The 26,958-nt window shown below is 37.8% G+C and overlaps 1 protein-coding gene across 2 annotated transcripts in view; it reads right to left on the minus strand.

Annotated features, from left to right (window-relative positions):
• Positions 1 to 106: 106 nt before the first annotated feature.
• CRYBG1 (crystallin beta-gamma domain containing 1) overlaps positions 107 to 26,958 on the minus strand; it is a 94,757-nt gene continuing 67,905 nt past the window's right edge. For both annotated transcript variants that reach the window (XM_090135924.1, XM_090135925.1), the window contains exons 10-23: positions 25,002 to 25,128; positions 24,669 to 24,704; positions 23,676 to 23,818; positions 22,834 to 22,960; positions 22,594 to 22,739; positions 15,481 to 15,607; positions 15,259 to 15,291; positions 13,410 to 13,519; positions 12,997 to 13,126; positions 9,203 to 9,342; positions 7,837 to 7,960; positions 6,502 to 6,660; positions 3,529 to 3,691; positions 107 to 560 (exon numbers count right to left, since the gene is read on the minus strand). In XM_090135924.1, coding sequence (XP_089992050.1) covers positions 472 to 560; positions 3,529 to 3,691; positions 6,502 to 6,660; positions 7,837 to 7,960; positions 9,203 to 9,342; positions 12,997 to 13,126; positions 13,410 to 13,519; positions 15,259 to 15,291; positions 15,481 to 15,607; positions 22,594 to 22,739; positions 22,834 to 22,960; positions 23,676 to 23,818; positions 24,669 to 24,704; positions 25,002 to 25,128 — 1,654 coding nt within the window. In that variant the 3' untranslated portion in view covers positions 107 to 471. The remainder of the gene's footprint in view (positions 561 to 3,528; positions 3,692 to 6,501; positions 6,661 to 7,836; positions 7,961 to 9,202; positions 9,343 to 12,996; positions 13,127 to 13,409; positions 13,520 to 15,258; positions 15,292 to 15,480; positions 15,608 to 22,593; positions 22,740 to 22,833; positions 22,961 to 23,675; positions 23,819 to 24,668; positions 24,705 to 25,001; positions 25,129 to 26,958) is intronic.

Raw genomic sequence — 26,958 nt, forward strand, 5'->3', positions numbered from 1 at the left:
ATATTCTTCTATGCTATCAGCCAATAGGCCTAAATTGCTAAACTGTATACACATTGCACTCCTGTCCTTTATAAAATAAGCTTTAATTATTTTAGCCCTTAGTTAAAAAAAAAAAAAAAAACACCTTTAAAAATAATTTAAAATTACACTTCTTGACTGTTCTGGATTAAGTACTCACTGATGTGATTGTAACTCTGGGGCCTCCCCCACCTCTGGTTCTTCCCCACTGCTCTGAAGCATGCTACTGTTCTCTATCTCACAGAGTTGCAATGATTTAAAAAAAGGTTGAGAGATACCCAAGCTTTTATAGGGATAATTATGTTCGGTAGAGAGAGATGAAATCATTCTGTTGCTTGTTCTTTGTAAAGCTGAAAAGACAGAACTCTTGATCATGCATCCTTCAAAGCTGGCAGTGCCAATTCTAGCGTCCAGAACAGTGCCCAATTCAGACATCACCTTACTCATTTGGAATTACACAACCAGTGGTTCCCAGCACTGTGTTAACTTTTCTTCGTTGACTGTGTTGACAACAACATGATCACGATCGTATTGTGTGCCCCCTGTAAAGAAAAATTCAAAAAGTGCATAAATTAGCACTGAACTAAGAGGCAGACTGTGCTCTGGGTTTCAGGGCTACTCTAATAAGTACTGATGTAGATGGCTTTTCCTTCTCCTAAGGCACTGAAAATACAAATCATGTTCGTTTTCACTACCAGCTTTTGGAATTTCTTTTGAAGCAGAGAGATCTGCCTGCTCCTCTCCACCACGTCAGTAATTCAGCACTTCAACTTTTTCAGCCTGAATGGAGAAGGAAGGAAAACACTGTAATACAGTCACATCCGACTCCTTAAAGACTGCCATTTCCCAAAAATCAAAGTTAACTGTTCAGTGGTTGTCACTTTGTTCTAAAGATGACATTTACACCATGAAAAAAGTCCTGCTGTTAACAGTCAACAGAAGCACGACCATACAAAAAAAAAAAAAAAAAAAAAAAAAAAATATATATATATATATATATATATATATATATATATATATTAGAACAAGCCAGGGGATGAGGTTGAGTCTCCTTTATTCTTCACCACTGTCACCTTATGTTTTGACCAACTGCACCACAGGTTGCCATACACAGAACACAACCAATGTTCAGCTGTTCCCAGCTAAACATACCTGAACATAAAATATATCCATTTCTTAGATGGGCTTAATTTACTACTCGTGGTACACAGTACCAAATGTGTTCCCCTAGAAGAGGAGCGCTACTATTATTCTCACTTGGACTCAGAAGCAAAGGAAAGTTCAACTAGAACTGAAAGTCAGAGCTGACTGCTTTTATCTCTATGTACTGCAGAAGCATAAGCTGCATGCCTTTCACATGGTACCACACCTGCAGTTGCTGGTACCATTCCACTGTAAGCAGCCATCTGTTCTGAACACTGGGACATTCCTACAGACACCCACCTGTCATTCTGCACCCTCTCCCATGCCTCCCTACAACCTCCTTATAGGAAAAGAAATGCCCAGCAGCTGGAAGCCTCCTGTAAGTATACAAATACAGACTCTAACAGATCCTAGAAATAACAGGCCAGGTAATTGGAGTCCTACGTGGCTGTGCACATTTAATAGCAGCTCTTTTGTACTAAGGAAATGCCATTTCAGGCACCTTAGCTGATCTCTACTTCATAGATCTAGGGGAGGCTTGCTGGTGCCGCTATCCTAAATCAGAAAGGGTCTCTGAGAATCACAGAATCATTAAAGTTGCAAAAGACCACTAAGATCACCTGTCCAACTGTCAGCCCATCCCCACTGTGCCCACTAACTGTGTCGCTCAGTGTCACATCCACATGGGACGGTGACTGCAGCACCTCTCTGGGCAGCCTATGCCAACCTGATTCACATCTTTCCCATCACCAATGAATGACTAAGAAGCAATAGAGACACACTACATAAATATTGGCAAAGTTCTTCAGAAGAGAAAAAGCGGGGGAGGAACATCAGATCAAATAAATCCACAGGAAAAAGCTTTAACCTGCAGGTACAAAAAAAATAACGTTGAACATCGTTCAGTTATCACTGCAGGGCAGGAAGTACGTAGTAAGCAGTGTTCGGTAAAATATAAATGTAATAATGGGAAAAGATTCGATTTCTTTCGGTGGAACCTGGGGCTATTTGCTTTGATAAGAGCCGTGCTCTAGCCAAGCCAATGCACCATGCCGAGTGTCCACTGGGTGGCATTGTGCAGCCAAACAGCCACAGCCGTTTACTGAAGAGTTCATTACAGCTCCATTTGTGGGCAAGACTGAATCAGCAGAATTGGCAGAAAGAGATGATGTTCCTATGCTTTCTCAAATAAATGTACTTACAGAATGGGTCTGTTCTTTTGTCATCAGACCTATCCGTTATGAAGTTCATCAAGTGCAAAATATGTGATGCGCTTTTAATGTGATTAACTGCAGTCACATTGGTGTGGCAGTACTCTGCTTTTTGGTGCAACTTAGAACTGACTACAGAAAAAAAATGTTAGCAGACCCAATTTGAATTAGGAGTGTCCTTTGAACTAAAGTCTTTTTGATAAGCTTTACATTAATCATTGCCAACTTTATAGGGCTGTAAAGAGAATTTATGAGTATTTGTGTCAACACTGTATCACAGTCAGACATTACATAGCCCTTGTCTCACAGTTCTGCCTGTCCTTTTTAGTCCCAAAGTGCTGTCTGGTGACTGATTATTTTTTTTTTTTTTTGGTGATTGTTGTAGTTAAAGCCACAACATCAATCCAGAATTGATTTTAAAACTGCTAACAAGAAATCAACAGCAAAAAAAATGATTATTCCCTCCAAAAAAATGCAGAGTTATGTAGGAACACCTGATCATGATCACTGTGCTGCTTTATCAGGCCTATGAAATTATAAAAGCAAAGACTGTTCAGAAACAGGAGCTTTGTGAAGCAAATTGGCTGTGACAACAACTACAGTAAGACGTGCCTTGGATGCAGGTAAATATTAGGCTGCTGTAACAGAATTTCATGTTCACAATGCAGGTACGGCCATTAATGAACAAATGAAAAAACTTTTCATCTATTCACGTCAGTTTACAGTGCTGCCTTTGCTTTCCTTATATCCTTTGTCTACTGCATCTACAACTAATGTATAAGAAAAATTGCTCTATACAAATTAAAGTTAATGAGAAGCTAGGTAAGAAAAACTTCGCTTCAGCGTTTTTAAATAATTATATTCAGATTACCCAATGCTGAGTAAAATTGACTGAGGGTATCTACAACACTGAGTGGACACTGGGAATACAAGATAAGCCAGTACTGTGGGTTCCTAAACTCTGTGCAGGAAAACTGCAACAAAGTCTTATGGCCTGTATAATTCAGGAGGTCAGACTAGCTCATCGGGTCTTTTCTGATTCTAGATTAAAGTAACTGTAACACCATCTTTAATTTATAGGCACGTTTAATGCCTATACCCACTGTAAATACCATGTAATTAAGACACAATGTAATTAGATAACACATTTGCTTACCTTTGATATCTAAAACCAGCTTAGGTTTCATCTTGCTGTAAATCCTGCCATCAGGACTAATATGCCAATACTGTTTGTCTTCATTCCGCTCAAACGACAGACCAAGTTTAGAGCCAGGAGTTATAAGATTTCCAACAATTGTCAAGCAGCAATCCTCTGCCATCTATATAATCAGAAAGGCAACAGCAATTATTCAAGAGGCCTTACTTCTAATATCTACTACTTTTTTAATCAGACAGAAGGGGTGAAAGCAAGTGAAAACAGAATTTAAGAATTCCGTTCCCCTTAAGGAAATCATTTTTCTCCTAAACTCAAGGCTATTTATTTTTATATCCATTTCTGTTTCTGCTGACACTCTCCACTAGGTAAGGACATTAAAACAGGCATGTTATATCACATCAAAAGATGCAATTAGCACTTGCCTCTATCCATGGTTGATAACAGATGCTATAGAAGATTACATTCACTCTGCTCTGTATGCTGAATGCCTCTAGTACATTCTCTCAGTTTATAGCACTTTCTAGACCAGAGACTTCTCCATGCAGAGCTGGTATTTCTAATACCTACATGCTTCCTGTCCCGTGTGCTAATTTGTTACTACTCACTCATATCAATGCAACCCTTTTGAACACACACCTTTCCATATCATAACCCTTCTGTAGCAAGCAGGTCCACATCTTTACTACTACTACAACAATAGAAAATATTTATTTGATATGCAGCAATTGGCTTTATTTGATGATCTCCTTCCTGCTCCCTGCCTTATTTTAAAGGTGGTTTGCCCACACTACAGGTAGTCCTGGCTAGTTAGTCTCTTCCATGCATCACCTCTGTTTTTTGTTGTTGCTATTCTTTAGTCTTTTCCAGTTCTGCAGTAACCTTTTGAGCTTGAGAAAGGACATAACCTCACACTGTATTAAGTGTCATAGTATGTCACAAAGGTATTTTCCCCTTTGTTCTATAATCATTTTGTAGTCATCTATCAGATTATGTGATGTCACAACTCTGCAAATATCTTTATGGCTAAGAAGACTACTGGCAAAAATAAAGCTGATTTGAAAAGAATGCTAAGGCTGTCTTAGGGGTGAATTATAGTGAACTGTTTTGTGGGAACAGTGATCAATAGATCACCACAAGCCTCCCTGTAATTCTGAATTTACTTCAACGGTAGTTTAAACATTCATCTGCCTTTATTGATATGGCCCTAAATTATTAAATACGCCAAATTGAGAGAGGAATACTTCTTACTGTCTTAACCTAGAATTGAAATACAGCCACAAAGTAAATCAATTTAGTTCTCATTTGTATCTAAAAGTTGTCTCCGCTGGGATGTGGAGGACTCAAAGCTTCCACACAGGTTCATGAGCCTGTTGCATCATGCATCTCTAAAGAAACTTGAGTGAGGAAATCTAAATTCTTATCAATTTCTGCTGACAAATGAGAGGAATGATATTAATATCCTGCTCCCGAGTTAATCCCACCTACCCAGGAACCTCAGGCAGATCTCAGTATGTAGTGATCCAGAGTCACTAAGGCACCCTAAACTTAGAGCTACAAAGGCAGAAATTCTTCCAGTGAACTGTCTGCCTACATGCATGCACCTACCCACCCATAAGCTTCATTTTCTAAAATATGCTGAAACCAATTTGTTTGTGCAAAATACAAAGACTTTGCTGCCATTCAATAGAAAGATGGCAAAGTTCCATTACTGAAGATCAGTGCTGCCCTCCTGCACTCCATGCTGAGTTACCTGACTGCTACACAGAACAAGATGTGTATTTTCCATGTACAACAAAACCACGCTATCAAATACACACACACAGGGAAGAAAAATGAAAGAGCATTTATCCAGAATCATACAATACCATGCTGTTGTGATATAAAAATTTGCAATGAAATGTTTGAGGCAAACAGTTGTGAGAGAAGTCTTATGTATACAATATTCAAGCTTTTAGCTTACTGGGTATAATTTCACTGCCTGCATAAGTCTCTTTTTACCACTGCATCTGTCCTGTAAACACGTCCAAACAATGCCTTAGCTTATTAACAGCAAGATTCTTCCCTCCAGCATAGATGACGTGGTTATAAACATCTGCTTTTGAAGTTATACAATCCTATAGAAAAAGTTCACATGATTCTTTGCAGTCAAGCTGTTTAACAGTATTAAAGTAACTTAATTTTCTTTGGCCTGCATCCCTACCTAAGACTTCATGCTTAAACATTATGAACTGCAAATACTTGTGCTCACCTCAATGACAATTTACACAATTAGTTTTATGGACTGTGAGAAAAGTAGGACCTCATTTGGGAAATTGTATGGAGGCATGGAAAAAGGATGGAACTTGACAAACATGGAATAACCAGTGGGGTGGGGGGAAGAAAGTAGGATTTCATCCTTAAGCTTGTCTGAATGCAGAAGAGGATATAACCTGATACTTCTGTAATGTTTTTGCTGTGGAAAAAGAGGACATGAAAGTAAACGGAGCTCATTAAAAGCATGATAATGGTCTTCCAATACTCTTTGTGTTTTGTTTGTCCCATCCCTGGAGGCACTGAAAGCCAGCTTGGATGGGGCCCTGGGCAGCTAAGCTTGGAGATGGCAGCTCTGACAATGGCACAGGGTTGGAAATGGGTGGTGTTTATGGTCCCTTCCAACCCAGGCAGTTCTATGATTCTATGATTTATAAGACTACTATTCTTTAGGGAAAAAGTATATAATAACCGAATCTCAGATTTTCAATGACATCAGGAAGAAAGGATCACATAACTATGACACCTAAAAAAAATCCAGAGTTCAATGCAACAAACAGCCACCAAACACACACCAACCAAAAGCTCCACAGACACTGTAATACAGCTGAAATTGAATAAACCTAGACAATGAACTAAGATGATGATTGAGTAGAAACTGAATTCAGTGAACCCTGTAATTGAAGAGGGAAAGAAATAATCCACATTGAACTTGAATCTTACCCGGCATCTTATGAATCCATCCTGATAAACCCAGATTTGATCATCTGAGTCTACATCTTCCACAGCCTGTATTCTGAGAAGATTCAAATTGTCCAAGTTTCCATCAGTTGACATGAACTTTCCTGTTTCCTTGTTCCGAAGCCTGAAGTACACACGTTTCTGTAGAAGAAAATACAATAAAATAAAAAATGCCAACAACAACAGAACTCTAACCACAGTCTCTCTAGTGCACAATATACTCTTCTCTGGCAAACTTCAGAGCAGTTCACTACTCAGTGCTCAATCTGATACAATTTATTTCTTTCAGAAATCTTGCTTTTCTGTTTTAGGATTGAACTACAAAGTCCCTACCTACGTAAGATGATTCAAGCTTTGAGAATCTGCCATTCTGCATGGAGACCTAGCATTAGGCTAGCCTGTGCACTGGGATCGGCACACAGTGGGATGCTAAGAATGCTGAATTCAGAACAGCAGCAAATTTCTGTGTAGATGTTCCTAGTCTTCACAAAAGGTGCACTTTTGCAGTTCTGCTTATTTCCCTGGCATCAGGTGTTAGACTTCACATTCATGCTGTGGCTTGTTTCACATTCACTTCTGTTTAGACAAGTTCTTGGCCAGGGCAGTCAAAATGCATTATTCCTAGCTCTGCTTAAGGCTATACAAAGACAGCTCCATGACAGTAAGCAGTGTTACCAGTACTTGTTATCTGTAAGTTACAAAAAGTTGCTTCCTCAATAAAATACAGCTCAGCAAGAACTTCAAAGGCTCAGGGGATTGCTGCAGCATTTGGACCAAATTACAAGGTCCCTATTTGAGAACAAAACAAAAACGACAATATGGGAAGCTTTACATTAGATTTCCAAATTATTTTTCTATGTATGTAGTAAGCAAGAAAGGATTTTTCATCCCCTCAGTCAGCACAGTATCACTCCTATTTAAAATGATCCAATTTTGTTGACCATTTTTTTTTTTGTTGCTGCTCCAAAAATAATGTAAATATTACTGACTATACCAGTGAGGAGCTATTGATAAGACTTATCTATATATGTATCTATAACCATTAGTTGTTAAAACTGCTCACTAATCCTTATGTATTGTCAATATTTTCATTTAAAGTATCCTAATGAACAGTTTAAGCAGCACTAACGCAAAACCACATAGCATAATCAAATAGCATTTATTACAGTAAAACCATAGAGCAATTTCTTCACACAATTGTCATCACTGAAGCTTGTGACGTGCAGCAAGATTTTAACATTGCTTTCAGTTGTATAATACAGCCTCATCCCACAACGAAATAAATCAGTACTTCACAACCTACTGTCAGCTACTCACCTGCAGTAAAGGTCTCAGAGAACCTATCTGACAGCAGCCACTCAGTTTGTACCAATCTGGAATTTCATTTGGTGACAGCAACATCTGACGTCCCCGGTAATTACTATGCTCATAAATTATCCATCTATGGGGGGAAAAATGAAAAACAAAAACAAATAATGCTTTTGCTGCCAAAATCTGGTTTAGAATAACAACAACAACAATAAATAACAATTAAAAAAAACACCAAACAGATTTAACAGAAATATATCCCAGAGAAGAGTAGTGTTAAATATTTAAGCCAACGACTGATAGCACAAGGATTCTTCCTAATGGGTCTTAAAAATAATAAAATCACGTTATTATTTGGGCAATAGAATTGGAGTGCACTGGATTTCACATTTTGGAGTAACTTAAAAACTACAAGTTGAATAAACTTCAGTTCAGTGAACTAGGGAAATCCCTTGACCTGTTCCTCCAGATGAGGAAAACGGTTTGTACTTAAGATCAGATATTAATTATCCACTTGAGGGCAATATTGAGCTATCCAACTGCATCTTTTGCACGTGCTTGGGAATTTACCTCTCCAAAAGAGCACATTTAAATGCAAAGGAACAGTAAAAAATAAAGAAGTGTGATTCTTCAAGGTAGAAAACCTTGAGGCAAACATCTCAGTGGTAAAAATTAGCTCCAGGAAAAACACAAGAAGAGAAATTTAACAGATATGTTGAGATATTGAAAATTTTTAAACATAACGGACTACTTTTTTCTTTTTTTTTTTTTTTTAAACACAATCTTCTTGAGAATAGGGAATACAACTGCTGAAAAATAGTTAATGAATTTAACTGATAGATTTGTAATGAGTCTGATTCAAATCTCAATAGAGATTACTACAAGCACTATGCTACCAAAAAAGGCTGTATCTCAATCTCATTATATCAGTGTCCATAAACCAAAGTAAAAGAACAAATACGAAGCTTATTAAAATATTTTGAACTCAGGATACAGGACACAAATCACAAACTGTATGATTTGTTATGATCAGGACCTAAAGCAAAAGCACAGAAGTTAGATTTAACATTGCTATGCAAGCTAGCTTTTATAATATTAGCAGGAGAGTTGGGACCCACTTCCTAGTGAGCTTTGTTCAAATTCATTTCAGCTTCTTAGAAAATCACAGGGCACCTCCTTGTGAGTCAGTGACAGTGTTGTGGAATCAGGATGAAAGTAGGTTTCTGTAAGTACAATGTGCATTAATGCACTATGCACATTACAGTGTTCCAATTTTATTCTCCTTAGTTTCTACCACTGTGTTTTTTGTGGGTTTTTTCCCCTCTGTTGAATAAATACATAATTCTAAAGATGCAAGAAGTGAATTTAAACTCACGTGCCACCAAGGACTTGAACTGAAGCTATTCGAGGATTATATCCCAGGAACTGGAGATTTAAGGCTTCTGTAGTGAATTCTATTTTTTTTCCTCGGAAACCCACTTTTTCAAAAAGAGCTATGCGTGGCTCAGACAGCTCCTGCACAAAGAAGATAAACATTTTTATAGGAATTTAAAAGCCAAAATGCTGACTGTGAACATCATTACTTCACGCAACCCTTTTATATCACCGTTCTCGGATTGTTACAACTCAAAGACCCTGAAAAAGGTTTTTGCTTTGCAATAGGATACTTAAAAGAAACAAATGAAAAAAAGAAAAAAAATGTCATTAAAAGCCCTTACAGACAGCACACAGGGGGATCTTCTTGCATGCAACATCACACTTGCTTATCCTAATCCTAAGGCACACAAAAATCTGTGCACAATTCTTGCATATCTTAATTATATTTTAAAACGCATTCTAATTAATGCTATATCTCTCTTCCACTGCAGTAACCCCCATTCACTGTAGGAATTTTCTTTTCCAGATCTCAACACACAGATAATACTGGTTTCTACAGCTTCAAACTATGATAGTCTTGTCAGCATTATTCCTCACAGCTTTCATTTTTTTAGCTTCTGTAGTAGATTGTGATAGCACCATCAGGCAAAAGTGTCAAGATTCATACTTCTGAGGTAAAATTCATGACTCAGAAAAAAACTAACATCTGAATTTTCCAAATGGCTCTGGGGAGGTGATTCTTCATTCCCTCTGTCAAAATGTTTCTGGTTTAAAGGGTTCCTACTCGCACAGAATTCCCATGCATCACTGGATCTATTTCAAATGCTTTCTGGATAACGAACCGTGGATTCTTTTCTGTGCATCAGGTACCTGTAGTGGATTGGAATCAGCCTGTCATCATTATGGCTCCTCCCTGGAAACTGGGAGGTAAGGGTTTGAAATCCCTCAGTGTAAAGTTAATTAAATCTGAGTATCCTGGTGTCACAACTTATAGTCACAGATATAAGAGAGGCAGGGTCATTTTTTTTTCTCACCGGTCTTCCAGTCACGACTGAGTAAACCCAGTGCCACAGACAGAAGACTTCTTTACTGCTGAGATGTGTTTGCATACTTGAAACATATCAACACAGAGCAAAATCTGAAGAGACTCACAATGATCTCAGGCATGAAAACAGGCAGTGCCAAGACTGAGATGGTTCCACATGCACACAGCAGTGAATATGTAATGCTTCCCTGTGCTTTTGCAAGGAAAAATCTAACGTCAGCCAATTTCTTGACAGTGCTGAAATTCTTCTTTAACCTTCCTTTTGATGTTTAAAGGCCCAGCTGATAACGTTACACTAGCATCACCATGCTACCATGCAGTAGTCCAGATTATCACAAAACAGCTGAGCTATGTTTATATTCATGTTTGCATGCCTGACATTAGTTTGCAGAAAACACCAGAGAGGTCTTTCAGCTTACTCCAAATTCAGAGTAGACTAATCCCACTATTAAAGGTTAACACAAGTTAGACTACAGAGCATAAACATGGGTAAAGAGCCCAACACGGACCACAATTATTTCCCAGTATCTCTGAATCCTCAGCCCTTTTACAGACCTGCACCTGCCTTCTGTGATATAAAACAGGTTAGACAGCAACCCTTGAGCCACATGCAATAGTTCAGAAATAATCTAATTACAAAGAAAGCACAGAGAAAAAAAAAATCCTCCAATTTTCAGCCACACTTTCCACTCTGGGCATTTTTATTTTTATTTTAAGATTCAGCAGCAACACTGTTATACAAAACATTCCCCACAGCAAGAAGTGCAAAGTCATCTTAGAGTTATCTATCTTGCAGTTCTTCCCATGCATTACTCTGTACATAGCAGACTTCAAGTATATCTACGTATAGCTATTTCACAGAGTTGCTCATTAAAAACAAGTATTTTCAGCATGACTATTCAAGTATAAACCACATCCATGGTTGCATTTATATTATGTTCAGGGAAAGGAACACATAGCAAATTCAACAAGGAAAAACACTCTTTTTCATCTACAGTAACAGCTACATGGAGCATGCAAAGTAAAGACAATCAAGCAAAGATACTGAGATTATGAATAAAAGCCCTTTTAACTTCCACTTCCAAGTTTATAAAATACCCTGTATGTTCTTCTTTTAATGGTCCCTCAGAAATGGATCTCTGCAAAATGGAGCCAAACTGGATAGTTACATCACCTTTGCATATTAAAGCAAAAAAGGTGCTTCTTGGATAGAAACAGAAGAATCACAGGGGAAGTTCTAGGCCCAGCAAATGGTGGGGATGAATAGAAAATGTCACTGCCAAAAACCAGCCACAAAGTAAATGTGACAGATGAAACTGGTACCAAGAATAAATTCAAGCTTCCATAAAATTATGAAAAATGAACAGTATAATATAATCATTTTCATCTAACTTCTTACTCTCTGTATTATCATTTACTAATAAACAACTGAGTAAAGCAAGCCATTTTTCTCTTCTCCTCAGGTAAGGAGCCTCTGAAGAAGAAAGCACCAGTACATAGCCTGCAGAGAGGCACAGCTCATTACCACTGTTTGAAGTGTGATAAATTGTAGGGCAAGAACAATTTTCAGAAGCTTTAAGAACTTCAAGAACTGTCATTTGACTGTTTTAACATGAGAATCTCTGTCACAAAGAACAAATTTTTCAGGAGAAAAATCCTACCAGTGTGAAATAAGCATTTAAGACCCAAGAGCTTGTTACTGATATGTACAGAAAAGCCTATTTTACTCTGTGGTGACCACCCACCAGGTTTGGCTAGAACAACTTCTGTTGTTCTTACTGCCATTTGTTTACAGGAGAGTCAAAGAGTTCACGAGGCAGACATACTTACTGCAAATGTTTGTTTACACTGTACCAGAGACAATGCTCCAGAGACATGAAAGAGGATGACACATTTTAGTTCTCCTTTGTCAACTGCTACATCACTAACAAGTTACCAAAATTATAGTTGCCAGATTCAAAGAGGAGAGTCAATAAGGTACTCCTCCATTTTTAGAATGAGTACCACCTCTTTTGTAAAGTTGCATTAAGTTCCTGGATTCTTGACTACATTTTGCTAGTAATTACTTTGATCTTAAGAGATATTTGCAGTTTCCATAAGTGATCCATCATAATGATTGGTTACAGGCTTGAACAAACTTGTTCCTGACCACTGAGGAGTTACAAAATATGTAAATGTTGTTTATGTTTGTATCTAATGCACAAAACAACACTGTCTGATTTTGCCAAATGGCATGGGGTGTTGCTTTACTTTATCTAGAACGGTACAATATTTCACAATGAACACAAATTGCATTTCCCTGGTGATACAAATATAGTTTTATAATTACATGTATTTCATGCAAAGTTCCTTAGCTGAAGTTTGCTCTTTTAACATGAGTAAAAAACAATGATCAGAGTACATGCTGTCCTACTGCCATTTGTCAACTTATTTTAAGTGATCTCTTCCACTGGGAAATAAAAGAGTCTGACACATCCTTAACTATCTTTACGGAAGTCCTTTTTAAGCTGTTATGGAGAACAGTTATGCCAGACAGCTGTTTCAGTGAAGTCCTCTCTTTTGCAAAAAATGAGGTACAAAAACTGACTGCAGATAGGATGTTTCACTGCTGTTGCACAGGAAAAAGAAGCGTGTTGCTCTACTGTTTACATATTCCTAACATTTTTATTGTCACAAAAGGAAAAAAAAGAAAAGGAAAAAAAAAAAAAAGGAGGGGAGACATCAGTGTACTTATCTGCTTTACTTACTATATTTATAATCCGTAAAGATTTTAGAGCTGCTTGGGACAAACACCCCATTGCCATCAGATCTGGATAGATTCCCTCTTCTAACACATACTGGTTACCAGAGAATTCTTCCTGGTCAAAAAGTATGCAGCTGCAGGAAGAAGCAGAAGAAACTGTCTTTTAGGAAAACTGTGGAAGTAAAATGATGGTAGTGTTTCTGAGTCTTTAGTAAGAGGTACTCGCAGAAACATCATGTACAATGTTTTGTCCTGATAAGCTAAATATCAATGCGTATCTGTGCATACCACAAAGCATTGTTCTTTGTAAGTTCCCATAGGTAAAACCATTTCAGATGTTACAAGCTGTTTGATTATTTTTTTTTTTTAATTTTTTATCATTCAGTGATTTTTCAATATTCGTTTGATATAACTTACCTGCCACCTATAACTTTTGAAGACTTCACAGTAAATGAATCAATACATCTTGTGTTTTTTTCAAGTATTTGACAGTTACCCTTGAATTCAGGCTCTGAAAATAACTGGACCTTTAAAGAGTCAAAAACATATTTAAAAACAATTAACGCTTTAACTTTCACCAACACATCTCTACCATTACTTCTATAACTGCATTACTATATAGTCAATATCCAGATTAATTCAGTTTCATAGATTTTTGTTACATTTTCAGTGTCATTACTTGAACAAGGACTGCAAAGCCAAAAAAAACCACCTCTGGTTGTAAATAATTAAGTAACATACAAAATAATTCAAAGAACACTAACAAAGGTAGCTACTTCAACTATCTGCTGGAGAAGACATAAATCCCCACACAACAGATAGAGTAGGCGCATGATTAGAAAAGGGGAATAAACTGTTCTGTTTAGTTTTTTAATCCATTTAATCTCAAAAAATACATACTCTTCTCACTAAATGAAAACTATCTGTTTCTCAGAGCATAAATGGTGCACAGTCTTGGCAAAGTACTCAGACAGCATGCCAACAGGTGTGGTAAATATTCTTGGGGCAGATGGGCTTTATGTGCCTCTTGTAACTATAGCTGAAGTCATGTCAGTTCTTTCTTTCTGTGCTCTGAGGATGAGAGGGTATGAAAGGATAAGTCACCCAGTCTTTTGTCCTTGTTAAAAAGAAAAAAATTCTAAATAGCAAACCTGCTAATTTGGTTAGAAGATAATTAACTCTGATCACACATAAGTCATTCACATTATCACATGCCTACCAGCTTTATTCATTCTTTGCAGAGATACAAGTGCAGGCATGCACAGCATTTTCCAAAGAGGAACATGCTGACAAAGGATACAGTCTGTTGACTACAAGCCATTATTTCTTAGTTTCCTTAGGATAAAGTCTATAGTCATAAATATTTTTTCATACATACAGAAGAAAATAAGCAGCCTGGAGATTTCTATTCCCCAGAGTTCATACATATTCCTATACTGGATACTCAAGTAAGGTGTGTTACTAATTATGAATGCAAATTGGGAAAGCCAAGACTTTTCTCCCTGGTTTTCAGTTCCAAGACATATTCACTGTTTTGACTGAAATTAAAGTAACAACTTCCTACAGACAAAAAGACAAAAAGGTTTGGAATTATGAAAGAATGAAAAAAGACTCCTCCTTAATCTTACTGTCAAAGAATGTTGTAGTACTTGCACACAGGAGAAAGTCTAACACAAGTTTTGTTGACCCACTGAATAGACAAATTCACTTTGGCATTTCCTTCTCTTTTTTATTGACAAATACAATGTTAACTTTTAAGCCCAACTCAGAAAGCTGCATTTGTGACTGAATGAGTTTCACTTCAGGTGCAACCACCACTAGCAGAACAGTTAACAAAGAAACTAGGTTGAAAACAAAGTCACAACTATTGAGCACAACTAACTTGAATTGACCTTGCTTCTGCAACAGACTCCAAGTAACTTCAGCTGGTCACTGAAGCTCTGCATAGATGAGCATAGGCTCCAGATCCTCAGAACAATTCCAACACTCTCAAATAGCACACCTACTGACCCAAAATAGCACCCCTACTGACTTGGCCTCAGAAAACTTCGAAGGACAGCTATATATTACATTCCAGCTTCCTAGGACTTTCATGGCCTTAGTTAGGAGGTTCAGAAAGCAGCCCTCCTTCTTCACTTAGCATTCTTACTCTGACTAATGGACTACCTACGCAAAAACCTGGATATTACAGTATACAAAAAGCTTGATCCCATTTATTGACAGACCACTACAGAGTATGTTTCATGCATTTAGAGAAATATCTTACCTTGACTTTACCCCTTTCACTTCCAACAATATCCTACAAAAATTTGGAGAAAAAAGAAAAAAAAATATTAAGAAGTGCTAAATTAACAAACATTGAAAAGTTTATTATTAATCCCTGCTTAAAGAATGCATATGACAGCATGTAAACTGGATTCAATAGAAAAAGACTACCTAGAAATACTTCAAAGAAACTTGCAAAAGCAGCATAAAATCGACTCCTTACCATAACAATGGGTTGAACTGAAGATATTTTGCAATTCTTCCCCCCCCATGCCTCAATGCTGGGATATAGCCCTTTATCCAGTATGTACTGCTCTCCTGTAAATTCAGGATTCTCATAAGCCACCCACCTAAGAGAAAGAGAAGAAAAAGGTAGTGGGTAAATGTCATGTTACTTTTTCCTAAATGCAAGACTGTACATTCATTATTATTTTAACGTAAGAACAAATAGATGGTTTATCCCCTCAAATGCTGAATTGCAATGCTACTAAATCTCTAAATCAACAAGATTATAGATCTGATTCTCCAAAACTCTACAAATTCTATTTCAATTTGCCACCCTGTTTCAATATGATCCAGAGTAAATAAACTAAATCAGACCACAAGTTCAAATACATCATCTGTCTTGTTCAATATATTAATTGATGACCTGGATAAGGAGATTGAGTGCATTCTCACTAAGTCTGGAGATGACAGCAAGTTGGGAGGAAGTGTTGAACTACATGGGAGTAGGAAGGCCCTACAGAGGCATCTAAACAATCTGGATAGCTGGGCTTAGGCCAGTGGATGAAGTTTAACAAGATCAGATGCTGGGTCCTGCACTTCGGCCACAACAACCCCAGGCAATGCTACATGCTACAGGCTTGGGGCAGAGTGGCTGGAAGACTGTGTGGAGAAAGTGGACTTGGGGATATTGGCTGACGCTTAGCTGGACACGAGCCAGCAACGTGCCCAGGTGGCCAAGAATGCCAATGGCATCCTGGCTTGTATCACAAATAGTGCTGCAGCAGGAGCAGGGAAGAGATCATCTCTCTGTACTCAGAGGGTACTGTTCTCAGTTCTGAACTCTCACTACAGGAAAAACACTGAGGCCCTGGAGTATGTCCAGTGAAGGGCAACGAAGCTGGTGAAGGATCTGGAGCGCAAGTCTTATGAGGAGCAGCTGAGGGAACTGGGATTGTTCAGTCTAGAGATGAGGAGGCTCAGGGGAGACCTCACTGCTCTCTACAATCCCTGACAGGAGGTTGGGACAAGGCGGGGATTGGCCTCTTGTCCTGCACAGCTAGAGGCAAGATAAGAGGGAATGGCCTTAAGTTACACCAGGGGAGGTTCAGGAGATTAGGAAAAAATTCTTCTCCAAAAGAGCGATCAGGAACTGGAATGGGCTGCCCAGGGAGGTCATTGAGTCACCATCACATGAGGCATTCAAGGAAAATTAGATGTTGTACCAAAAGACATAATTTAGTGGGGATGTATTGGTGGTAAACGGATGGTTGAACTAGATGATCTTGGAGGTCTTTTCCAACCTTGGTGATTCTATAATTTTATGATCTGTTAGATACCTTAAAAGCTGTCTCCAGTAAAATCATTGAGATGTTTCAAAATTCTGTTTTATCAAGTTTTCTCTAGAATATCAGGCCAATATCAGAATATTATTGTTTGGTTAAAACTAGCTTTCAGAGTAATCTGAGCAATAAGACATATATATAAGCAACATTAAGAGTCAATATTCCAAAACTTCAGATGTTTTTAAGCAAACACTCAGAAATCTGCAGAAAGTAAAGGTACAACAAAAGGCATAAATACTAGTGGTGGTAGAGTGTGATGTCTGTGAACCTGTTGGGGTTCACAGACATCAGCAGGAAGAATATCCTTGACAGCTTAGCATTAAGGCCATCAAAAATTTAATTGGATTAATATATATAAACTCAAAGCAATTATTATGACTATTTAGTCAGACCTCAGTCCTGATACAGGCCACAAACTCAGATTTCTGCATCAAACCCACAACTTCAGTCTCAGCCAGAGACAGTCAACTTTTGAGACAAACACAAGAACTACTAGAAAAGCAACCAAATAGTTGCATTAGTTTCTCCAACACTCAATTATCACTGCAGTGCTTTATTTCTGCTCTGAAGTACCTGCTATCAGCTGGTCTTGCTATGTGTAGTCTACTACACTCAAGTAAACTTTTACAGTATTCTTCAAATCCAGGGTCAGTACTGCAAGCTCAGATAAAGTGCTCCTGCATCAGTACTCCCTTGTTTTTATCACAAGCTAAATATATTCTGTTGCCTTTCACTGACAGACTTTTTTTTTTTTTTTTTCTTTTTTTAATAAGTACTGAGATTAGAACTGGTCACAGTAACAAGGGGGAATGGTCTTAAGCTGAGACAGAGAAGGTTTAGGTTAGATATTAGGAGGAAGTTTCTCACGCAGAAGGTGGTGACACACTGGAACAGGCTGCCCAAGGAGGTTGTGGTTGCCCCATCCCTGATGCATTCAAGGCCAGGCTGGATGTGGCTCTGGGCAGCCTGGTCTGATGGTTGGCGACCCTGCACATAGCAGGGGGTTGAAACTCAATGATCATTGTGGTCCTTTTCAACCCAGGCCAGGCTATGATTCTATGATAACAATTGAGTTTCATTCTTTCATTCATTATATTTATGCATGGATTGAGACATCTTTTTGGTTATACATGATGATCTACCCATAGCTTTTCATTTTGGCCTGTGCATTACATAAAGAGTGCATGTTAATTTATTCCAAAATGCACTTTCAGTGGGTTCTTCATATAGAAGGTCAACGCCAACAACAGCAACAGAAAAACCCCTGACATCATTACATGTACTGAGCACCTATACTCCACTAAGCTGCAGTTTAAGTCCAAGAACAAATGCCAGATTCTCTGCAGAGAGAAGCAGCGAGGTGACTTCAAACTGAATAAAGCTACAGCAACACGTATGTGCTGTGAGTACGGACTTCCTGTTATTTGTCCATGGCAAGCACTCATAGAGTGATTCATGTTTATCTCTACTTACATCTCTTGGTTTGCCTCAGATATAATCAATTATTCCAAATTGTTATGCACTAATTACTTAAGGCACTTTTCAAGGCACATTTCAAAATTGCCTTGTAGTAATTCATCAAAGAGACATTGGTATGTAGAATAAATTAAGCTGAAAGTTCAAATGTCTCAGGTGTGTTTAGACCTGTATGCCACATATACCAAAGGAAAATTAGGTTTCATTGATCAATTTCTTGAGTGGATTCATGTTCAATTTTTCAATGCACTAATACCAAGGTACAACTGCAATGCATGACAGTTGAACTTAATTGACATCTATGAAAACAAGTGTTTCTGATATTAAGTGAAACATAAAACATGCCAGATCCCTTCCAGGGGCCTCTCAATAGCAAGCATTTCTTTTCTTCCTCTCTAAAAAGAAACCTGAGTACAGAAGCAATGAAACTTTAAGCACGTGTTTATGTTGAAAACAATGGGATTTAAATTAATAAGTCTTGCTCTTCCATGCAAGTCAGCCCATACTGGAGAATTTCTGGAGTCAAGGCTTACTGGTGAAATCCCTGTGCCCTTTCACTTATTCAGAAGCCCATATAGCCTTCCAGCAGCACCAGTAACAGCAGAAGGAAGGGGAAAACTGAATGCAGCACCAGCTGAACCTCTCAAACCTCAAGATTATCCCCTAGAACGTAGCACTGTTTTAATCCAACTTCTGACCAACAGGAAGGCCTGCACAACAAGACCTAGCCTCCATATCTAAGCATGAGAGTCACACCTCAGAACCACAAGAACTCAAGTTTTAGACTGCAGCCTACCCTACCCCACAGGGAGCAACTTTCCTTAACATAATAATTTGGTAACCTTCATCCCAACAAACTGCCTTCAGTAGGGCAAGCTACAGCCTCATCCCAAGTCACTGCCAAAACTGTGCCAAAGACCTCACTACTTTGCACTGCTTGTCATGCTGGAATTCTGCTCTCAGTGTTGTTCAGACTCATATAGTACGACAGATCACCAGCTGTGAGGACCTGCTTCTTTCTCTCTCAGCTACAGAAGAAATCACAGAATCATGGCAACACCTTAGTATTAAACTAAATTAATTATTAAACTAAACTAGTATTAAACTAAATGACACAGCTGTAAAAAGTTAAGCTTTCAGGCAGAGAAGATCTCCTTTAGATCTGAAATAAAATCCATAACATTTTAAGGTTTAAATACTACATGTAGACAACAGGTTTAAATTGGTCTGTATGTTAATCTCATAGACCATGTAGAGCCAGGGAGAAAAATGGCACTTGAATGACTAACAGGAAAGAAGAGGTAATTAAATTCCATTTGTAGGAAAGAAAGGAAATGGGTTATTTACCATACTCATTTGTGCTTGAGATTTCTAGTGTCCCACAGACCTGTGAACTTTTTGTTCCCTTCAACGTCACTTCAGCTCAGTTCAGAGATGGAGGGAAAGAGAAAACTCTGTTTGAAGTGTTCCTGCAGGCAACCTAAAGGCTCTTACCTATTGAAGTACCCAATGAGGGTTTGTTCCTGTACAGTGCCTCCTTAGTTCCACTCACATTACCATCCTGAATGCATTTAGATTCTATATATTATGTTTTGACCACTATCTACAAACTACCCATCACTTAATGATTTCCTCACTGAACAGACATGCACTAGAAGCAGACAAATCTGTGCCGTGGACTAATTACTTGAAAATCAGAAGGGAACCAGTATGAATTACAAGACCACAGTAAAACAAACACCTATGCAGAACACACCCCTGAAAACGTTCTTCCACCTACTTAAAAAAAGGATCAATTAAAATACAGGGGCTTTTTCACTAACTTTGGCAAAAGCGTCACATGTTTATGGATAAAGAAAAGGCACATTCGGAAACATGCAATTCTTGTGATTTTAATAACCATTAAACATAAGCTTGAAGGATTATAAAGCAAAGAGGAAAGTCAAAATTATACAACGCAATTGCTTTAAGTACTTGCATAAACTTGTAAAGGGTGTTACCTGTTGCTATTAAATACTTTCATTTTCCACCACTTTTAGTTCTGCCAACTTGGGAGTAAAGATCAAATCCTACTTAAAAAAAAAAAAAAAGAAAAAAGAAAGGCCTCTCCTATTTTCAAGCAATCTAAATTTAATTTTCTCCTAAGCCAAACGGTAGAATAGAATACCCTGGATTCTGTGCTTGGCCAATCTCTGAAGAATGTTTGAGAGCAAAACATAAATCAATTTAAAAGAAGTCAATACTCACTCACCACTTTTGTATATATTTTTCAAGATGTCTTTATAATGGATTTATCTAGGACATTAATATATTGCTTAGAAACATTCTTCAGAAACAATAACTGAAAATTTTAATGCAGCTAGCTCTCCACTGCCCCCAAAACAAAATATTCATTCCCCAAATGCAGAGCTGTGCTGTCTTCAGCATACAGTTTAGAGATGCAGGTTAGCTCAGAAGTTGTTCGTTGTCCAGTAGTATCTACGTTCTGCAGTCTCAGCCTTTCTTTTCTTTGATATACCCTTTAAATTACAGAGCAATCAAACTCATTATGTGGGAAGTACAGATTACATGTTATCTATTACTGCTATAACTGCTTACTACAGATACCTATAGTTTGTTTTTTTTTTTTTTTTTTTTTAAGTTAGGGAAAAGTTCAGGGCTTCTTCCAGTATTTCAGTATGACACCAGGAAGGTTACTTAGAAATATTATGACAAGCTTTTATTGAACCTGAAACAGTACATTATGACATCACATATGTGCTAGTCTAAATATCTCTAGGAATTGCTCAATGGATTATTCATCACTGTATGACTGATTTCTTGGTAGGAAAGACATAAAAATTCTACTTGAAGTTACTTAATGCTTAAAATAAAACAGTTTTATTGCCAGCCTTGACTTAACATGATTCAACTTCCTGTCACACTGGCATTTACAAAGACCACCACCCCAAAATGCTGCAACACTCACGTCATCTTTGGAAACAAAACACTCATACAAGACTGTAAAAGTGGACTGATAGTAACTTGTTACAAACAATGCACCTAAATAAAAAACATGCTTATTGCTACAAATTATACCTTTAAGAGACTAGCAAGTAAGATTACAGGAACAGGAACAGTCTGTGGGACAAGGGTTTTGTTTGTAATAACTTGTAGCCAATTTTACCATCAAAGTATTGGAGTCACTCTTAATTACCAGAATACTCATACTAAAGTATGATTCCTATCTCGGCTGCAACAGTCACATTTACTAGAACAGCTACACAAAGGGCATGATAGACACCCACAATTCGTTTCCCAACCTTCAGAGGAGACTCTTTCCCATGAATCTTCCTTGCATATTACAGAAGACATAAGGGCACAGTGGCTTCAAAGGTCACTATGCAGAAAAAACTGCTGTCGCATCACATTCATACATAAATCAAAAGCATTCCTTTGGAATGCACTGAGCTCAATTCGGCAGTCTTTACCCAGACAAAATTTGCAGAGGTATCACACAGATAACATGCAGAAAAATTTAAGGTGTGGCTGGGTAAGGCAGAGCTCTCAGCAAGTCACCTGCATTCCAGACAGAGAAAGAAACTATATCTCAGAATTTGGGTACTTGGAGACATGACTGCTAATATTTGTTTATATTTCCAAAATACTTTGATGCTGTCTCCAAGGCTGTGGAATTCAATCTGCAATTAATGTAACCAATAAATCAAACAGTAAGATACACCAACTTATTAACTGTGTGTAACAGCACAAATGACACCAAGAAGAGGATATGGCCACATCAACCAATAGTTTTAAGAACCTCAATGAACAACAACCCTCCCACCCCCACCCCCCTGCGAAAAAAAAACCCGAAGAAAAAAGGATAAAAAATTTTAATTGTGGTATTCACTGTGAAAGCAATGCCACTTCTTAGAAAGAAACACCATTTTATACACAACTCGGAGGAAGAGTAAGTAATTTGCCTCTGGTCAAGCACAAGAAGCTCAAGCAAAAATTAGAAATTAATTCCATAACAACTTTGCTGCTAAAATGCTTTTTAAAATACGGCCATGAGAACAAGTTATTTTTATCTCTCTGATTTTATCTCATTCACTTTCGTACTTTGCAAGTCAGCAAACCAACATCTCAGTGTTGTAGCCAACACGTTCCAGTCAAAACCAGAAATTTTTATCTGAAGAAATAAATGATAGGGAGAGACACTACAAGACCAAGTACCAAAAAAACCATGATCTTATTCAAAAATTCTAGAAATTGTACATGCACTATTAAACAGCAGTTAAAATAGCACTTACACGCCACTTAGCACATTTATAGATTGCGTTCTCAGCCCATATCCAGTGTCTTTCAAATTGGAAACAATTCCTAACACGTTAATGTTAGAACCTTTTGATCCAAAGTCTTTTTCACTGTACATTATCATATGTGAGCTTGTGAAGTCCTGTTAAAAAAAAAAAAAAGAGTGCCATAAGAAGAAAGCTACGTGATGCTTCAATGTGCTCAGGAGATAACAAATCTATGCTCTTGGAACTTACACCAACAACAGGTCTCAGTGACTGCAGCTCTTCATCATAGCCACCCCAGTCTGTCCAGTCCCGATATTCTCCTTCTTCCAGTAAATACTGATGGCCTTCAAATCCAGGCTTTTCATATGCAACCCAACTAAACAACAAGAGAGACCGTGCATGAAAATAGACTATTGCCATTATGTGTTGTGTGTGAAATTTGTGCTTTCTCCCATCTTGTTAAAGATATAGGTGTCTCCTAAATGTTTTTCCCACTGACATTAATATAATTAAATTACAATTTCAAACGGAAAAAAAAGTCTAATAAAAATACTTGCAAAACATGCCAGAGGTGGAAGAAAAAAGCAAAGATTAACATTATGATGACCACTCTGTTTTGATACAGTGTAGTCAGGTAGAAAGACAAGGCATAAAAAAAAAAAAAAAAAAAATCAACTCCTCCTGGCTTGTAATGATTCAGGACTTCCAAGTTAGCTTGAGAAGCTTTGTATTCTTCTCTAACCAAAGCTAGATGAAATTCTGCAACTCTTCAGTACATGGAGTTCAAAACAGTTAATTATGGAAACAACACTATAACAGGAGGGAGAGAAGTTAGCAGATGCAGGCTGCTCTGACTGCTTGACAGCCCTTCTTCTACTTCTCTAACCTCTGTGAAACCACAGTCATAGAAGTATTGACTAGAATGCAGCCACTGTTGTGACTATTTCCAAATTTAATCCAGATGTTAAATGTTTTGATCTAAAAATCAAAAACAAATAGTTTCTAAATTTATCCACTGCAGTTTCAAATCTACAGAGTTAACACTTAATGGTGATGAGGAAATACTGCTAGTGCTTTTTCCCCATACTTACACTCCTCCCAGTACTTTGATGGATCCCATTGATGTAAGTGAAAGTTGTGTCTTTTCTTCTGATTCCTTGTCACTGAGCATAAAGATCTCTGATTCTACTTCCACATGTCTCCCTTCAAAGAAAGGCTTCTCATAAATGACTACCTGTCACAGAAACAAAATAAAAGCTGCAAAGAGCATGATAACTTCTGATAGCAGTCAGTTTCTTTTGCATGGCTGCATAAAGGGAGAAGATTATCTCTGTCAGAGAGGGTCCAGAGGAGAGCCATAAAGCTGATTAGGGGGCTGGAGCACCTCCCCTACAAAGACAGACCGGGGGAGCTGGGCTTGTTCAGCCTGGAGAAAAGAAGGCTGCAGGGTGACCTCATTGCAGCCTTTCAGTACCTAAAGGGAGCCTACAAACAGGAGGGGAATCAACTCTTTACTAGGGTTGATAATGGCAGGACAAGGAGAAATGGTTTTAAGTTGAAGGAGGGAAGATTCAGGTTGGATGTCAGGGGGAAGTTCTTTACAGAGAGAGTGGTGAGGTGCTGGAACAGGCTGCCCAGAGTGGCTATGGGTGCCCCATCCCTGGATGTGTTCAAGGCCAGGTTGGATTGGGCCCTGGGCAGCCTGGTCTAGTACTCAATGGCAGGTTGGTGGCCCCAGCTGTGGTGGAGGCGTTGGAGCTTCATGATCCTTGAGGTCCCTTCCAACCCGGAGTATTCTGTGATTACGAAAGTAATTAATGATCTCTTTTTTCAGGATGTTTTCCCTTAGACATGCAACATCAGGATTTAAATGTTCATTACCTGTCTGTATCATGCAGGTAGCTGTTAATACTGTTATTTGCATATATAATAGATGCATAAATTAGACAAATTGCAGTTTCATGGTGTGGTCACATGCAGCATGACCAGTCACTAAGCAGGCAGTATATGATCAAGATATACTTATCTACCCACATGTAGTTGATGTGTGATAACAGGACAATCAAATAAATACTGATTTTTACCTTTGGGTCTCCAGGACATTCTACTTTGCGGCCACCCTATTGGAGAAGAAAAAAAAAAAAGAGAGAGAAAGAGAGAGAAATGAGTAGCCTAAATCATCTTCAACTCTTCATAAAAAGCTGAAATTAGAATGGAAGCTCTTCTGTAGAATACATGTGAAAACTAGGAAGATCAAAAGGAGAAATGGATGCAAATCAAGAATTTTATAGATTAAAATTTTGTGGTTTTTAGACTTACATTTCTATGAGTCCTGAAAAAAATGTAGCCACCTTAAGACACTGCTTCTAATATATAAGTGAAGGTCACATAGCTGGCAAGTAATATATGACTTTTACCATTTTCAAGGGCCTCATAGACCTAATGTAGGCTTCCTTCTTCTCCCAGAAAGCTAAATTGGGATATTCACCAGGCTCCAACATTAAAGGGACTCCCTGGAAACCGGGTTCTTCATAAATTAGCCATCTAAAGTAAAAGGGAGTAGAAAGCAAAAAGTAAAAAAATAAAACAAACAAACAAAAAAAAAACAACAACAAAAACCCCCAACAATAACAACAAAAACCAAACCATAAAAAACAAGTCCCAAATCAAAGAAGCAATAATTTCTGAACAGAAAAGGACAAAATAAACTTGATTCAGGCAAAAAAAAAAACAAAAAAAACCCAAAAAAACCCAAAAAAAAACAACAAAAAAAAAGAAATAGTGTACTCCTATAATTTTGTTTCTTTGTCTTTACCATCAAATTCCCAACTACAAACTGGGGCACTTGCAAACTTCTGTATCTGTGCAGGGAAGCAATTTACCAGTGCATATGTCATGTTTGAACAAGTTAAAAAATAATAATAATAATGCTGTGAACAGACAATCAAGGATTTGACTGTCTTATCTGGGAATTTTGAACTGAATTTTCAAGACGTAAGGCTATTGTGTATTATTTTAGAATAGCCTTAAAATATTCAGACCAGACTTTCCAGAAGTTGAAAGATCTCTATGAACCTAGACTTCCATTTGTTGAAAAAGCTACTCAATGGGGAACTCAAAACTTGTATTACTAGTATGTTAAAAACAAACAAACAAACAAACCCAAACAAAACCAAACAAAAAACTCCACAAAACACCGATTCCATTGAAATATACTTCTTCATGGTTTGTATCTGCTAATGAGCCTGCTTTGAAAGATATCATTTTCAACATTCCTGACCTGGACAGCAACAGTAGTTTTTCAAAGCATTTTCAAGAAAATCTTGACTAGTAATCACTTACTACTACTGCTGACCTCTGCATAGAGGATCACAATGTATATCTCCCAGTTAGAACTCTCAGACCAGTCTCTCAGACACGCAGCATGAGGCAGGATATAAAGTACTAAACAGAAACACCTTATACAATCAAAAAGTTGCCCGCTTAAGGATCATAATGTGTAAGTCTGGTGACATAAGGAAGATAAATAGTAAAATTAATCTCACACTTCAAGCTAATGTAAACTGGCACACGTTGGACTAGCTTCATTGCAGACACATGGTTCCAAGAAACAAAGAACTTTGCTTTTACTGATATGTACAGCCAAATATTGAATATATTGTGTGTCCTATAGCCACCCAACTCGGTAAGCTCTCAGCTTCACAGAAGAATTTTAAGTACATGAGAAAGCAAGAAGAGAGTACAATCAGAAGATAATGGTGCATTGCCTCATTTTTGTTGGCAGCTTTTAATAAACACACTTAAGCACGCACGGTGGGAAACTTTCAGATACAACCACACCTACATGGCAAAGTGACTCAGAATCAAACCTTCCTCAGCTGCCAGTACAGTGAACTGTCATGCTTGTAAACTAAGGGAAAGAAAGAACCCTGCAACATGCAAAAAATAAGTAGTAGCAATTTACTGTATTTCTTATGCAACCAATTGGCAGAAGTAACATCTTTCCACACTGGATAAAGAATTGGTAACTGAGAGACCTAACTTGACTCATAGTGAAAATACTAGTCCACTTTTCTTCAAGAGATCAAAATACAGCTGAGAAATTAAGACTTTAAAGAGTTTATACAAATTTAGTGCAAAAATACTCTCACAGTGATGCAGAGCAGGGACCAGTCTGAAGTTGAAGGTTGTGCATGGGCCTTGCTTCCTTTGCTAAGAAATTGTTATTTCACTATTCCCCGAATGCTTCCAAGTGAGGAACAGCAACAAAGTTGGAAGGTAGATGAAGTAAATTAATAATCAACCTCCAAATAACATATCTGATTTTATTACTCTTGGCAGACGTAATTTGGATTGAGTTTGCAGTTCAACATA

This window comes from Phasianus colchicus, chromosome 2 (assembly GCF_987193195.1).
Source record: "Phasianus colchicus chromosome 2, bPhaCol1.hap1.1, whole genome shotgun sequence".
Taxonomy (NCBI): domain Eukaryota; kingdom Metazoa; phylum Chordata; class Aves; order Galliformes; family Phasianidae; genus Phasianus; species Phasianus colchicus.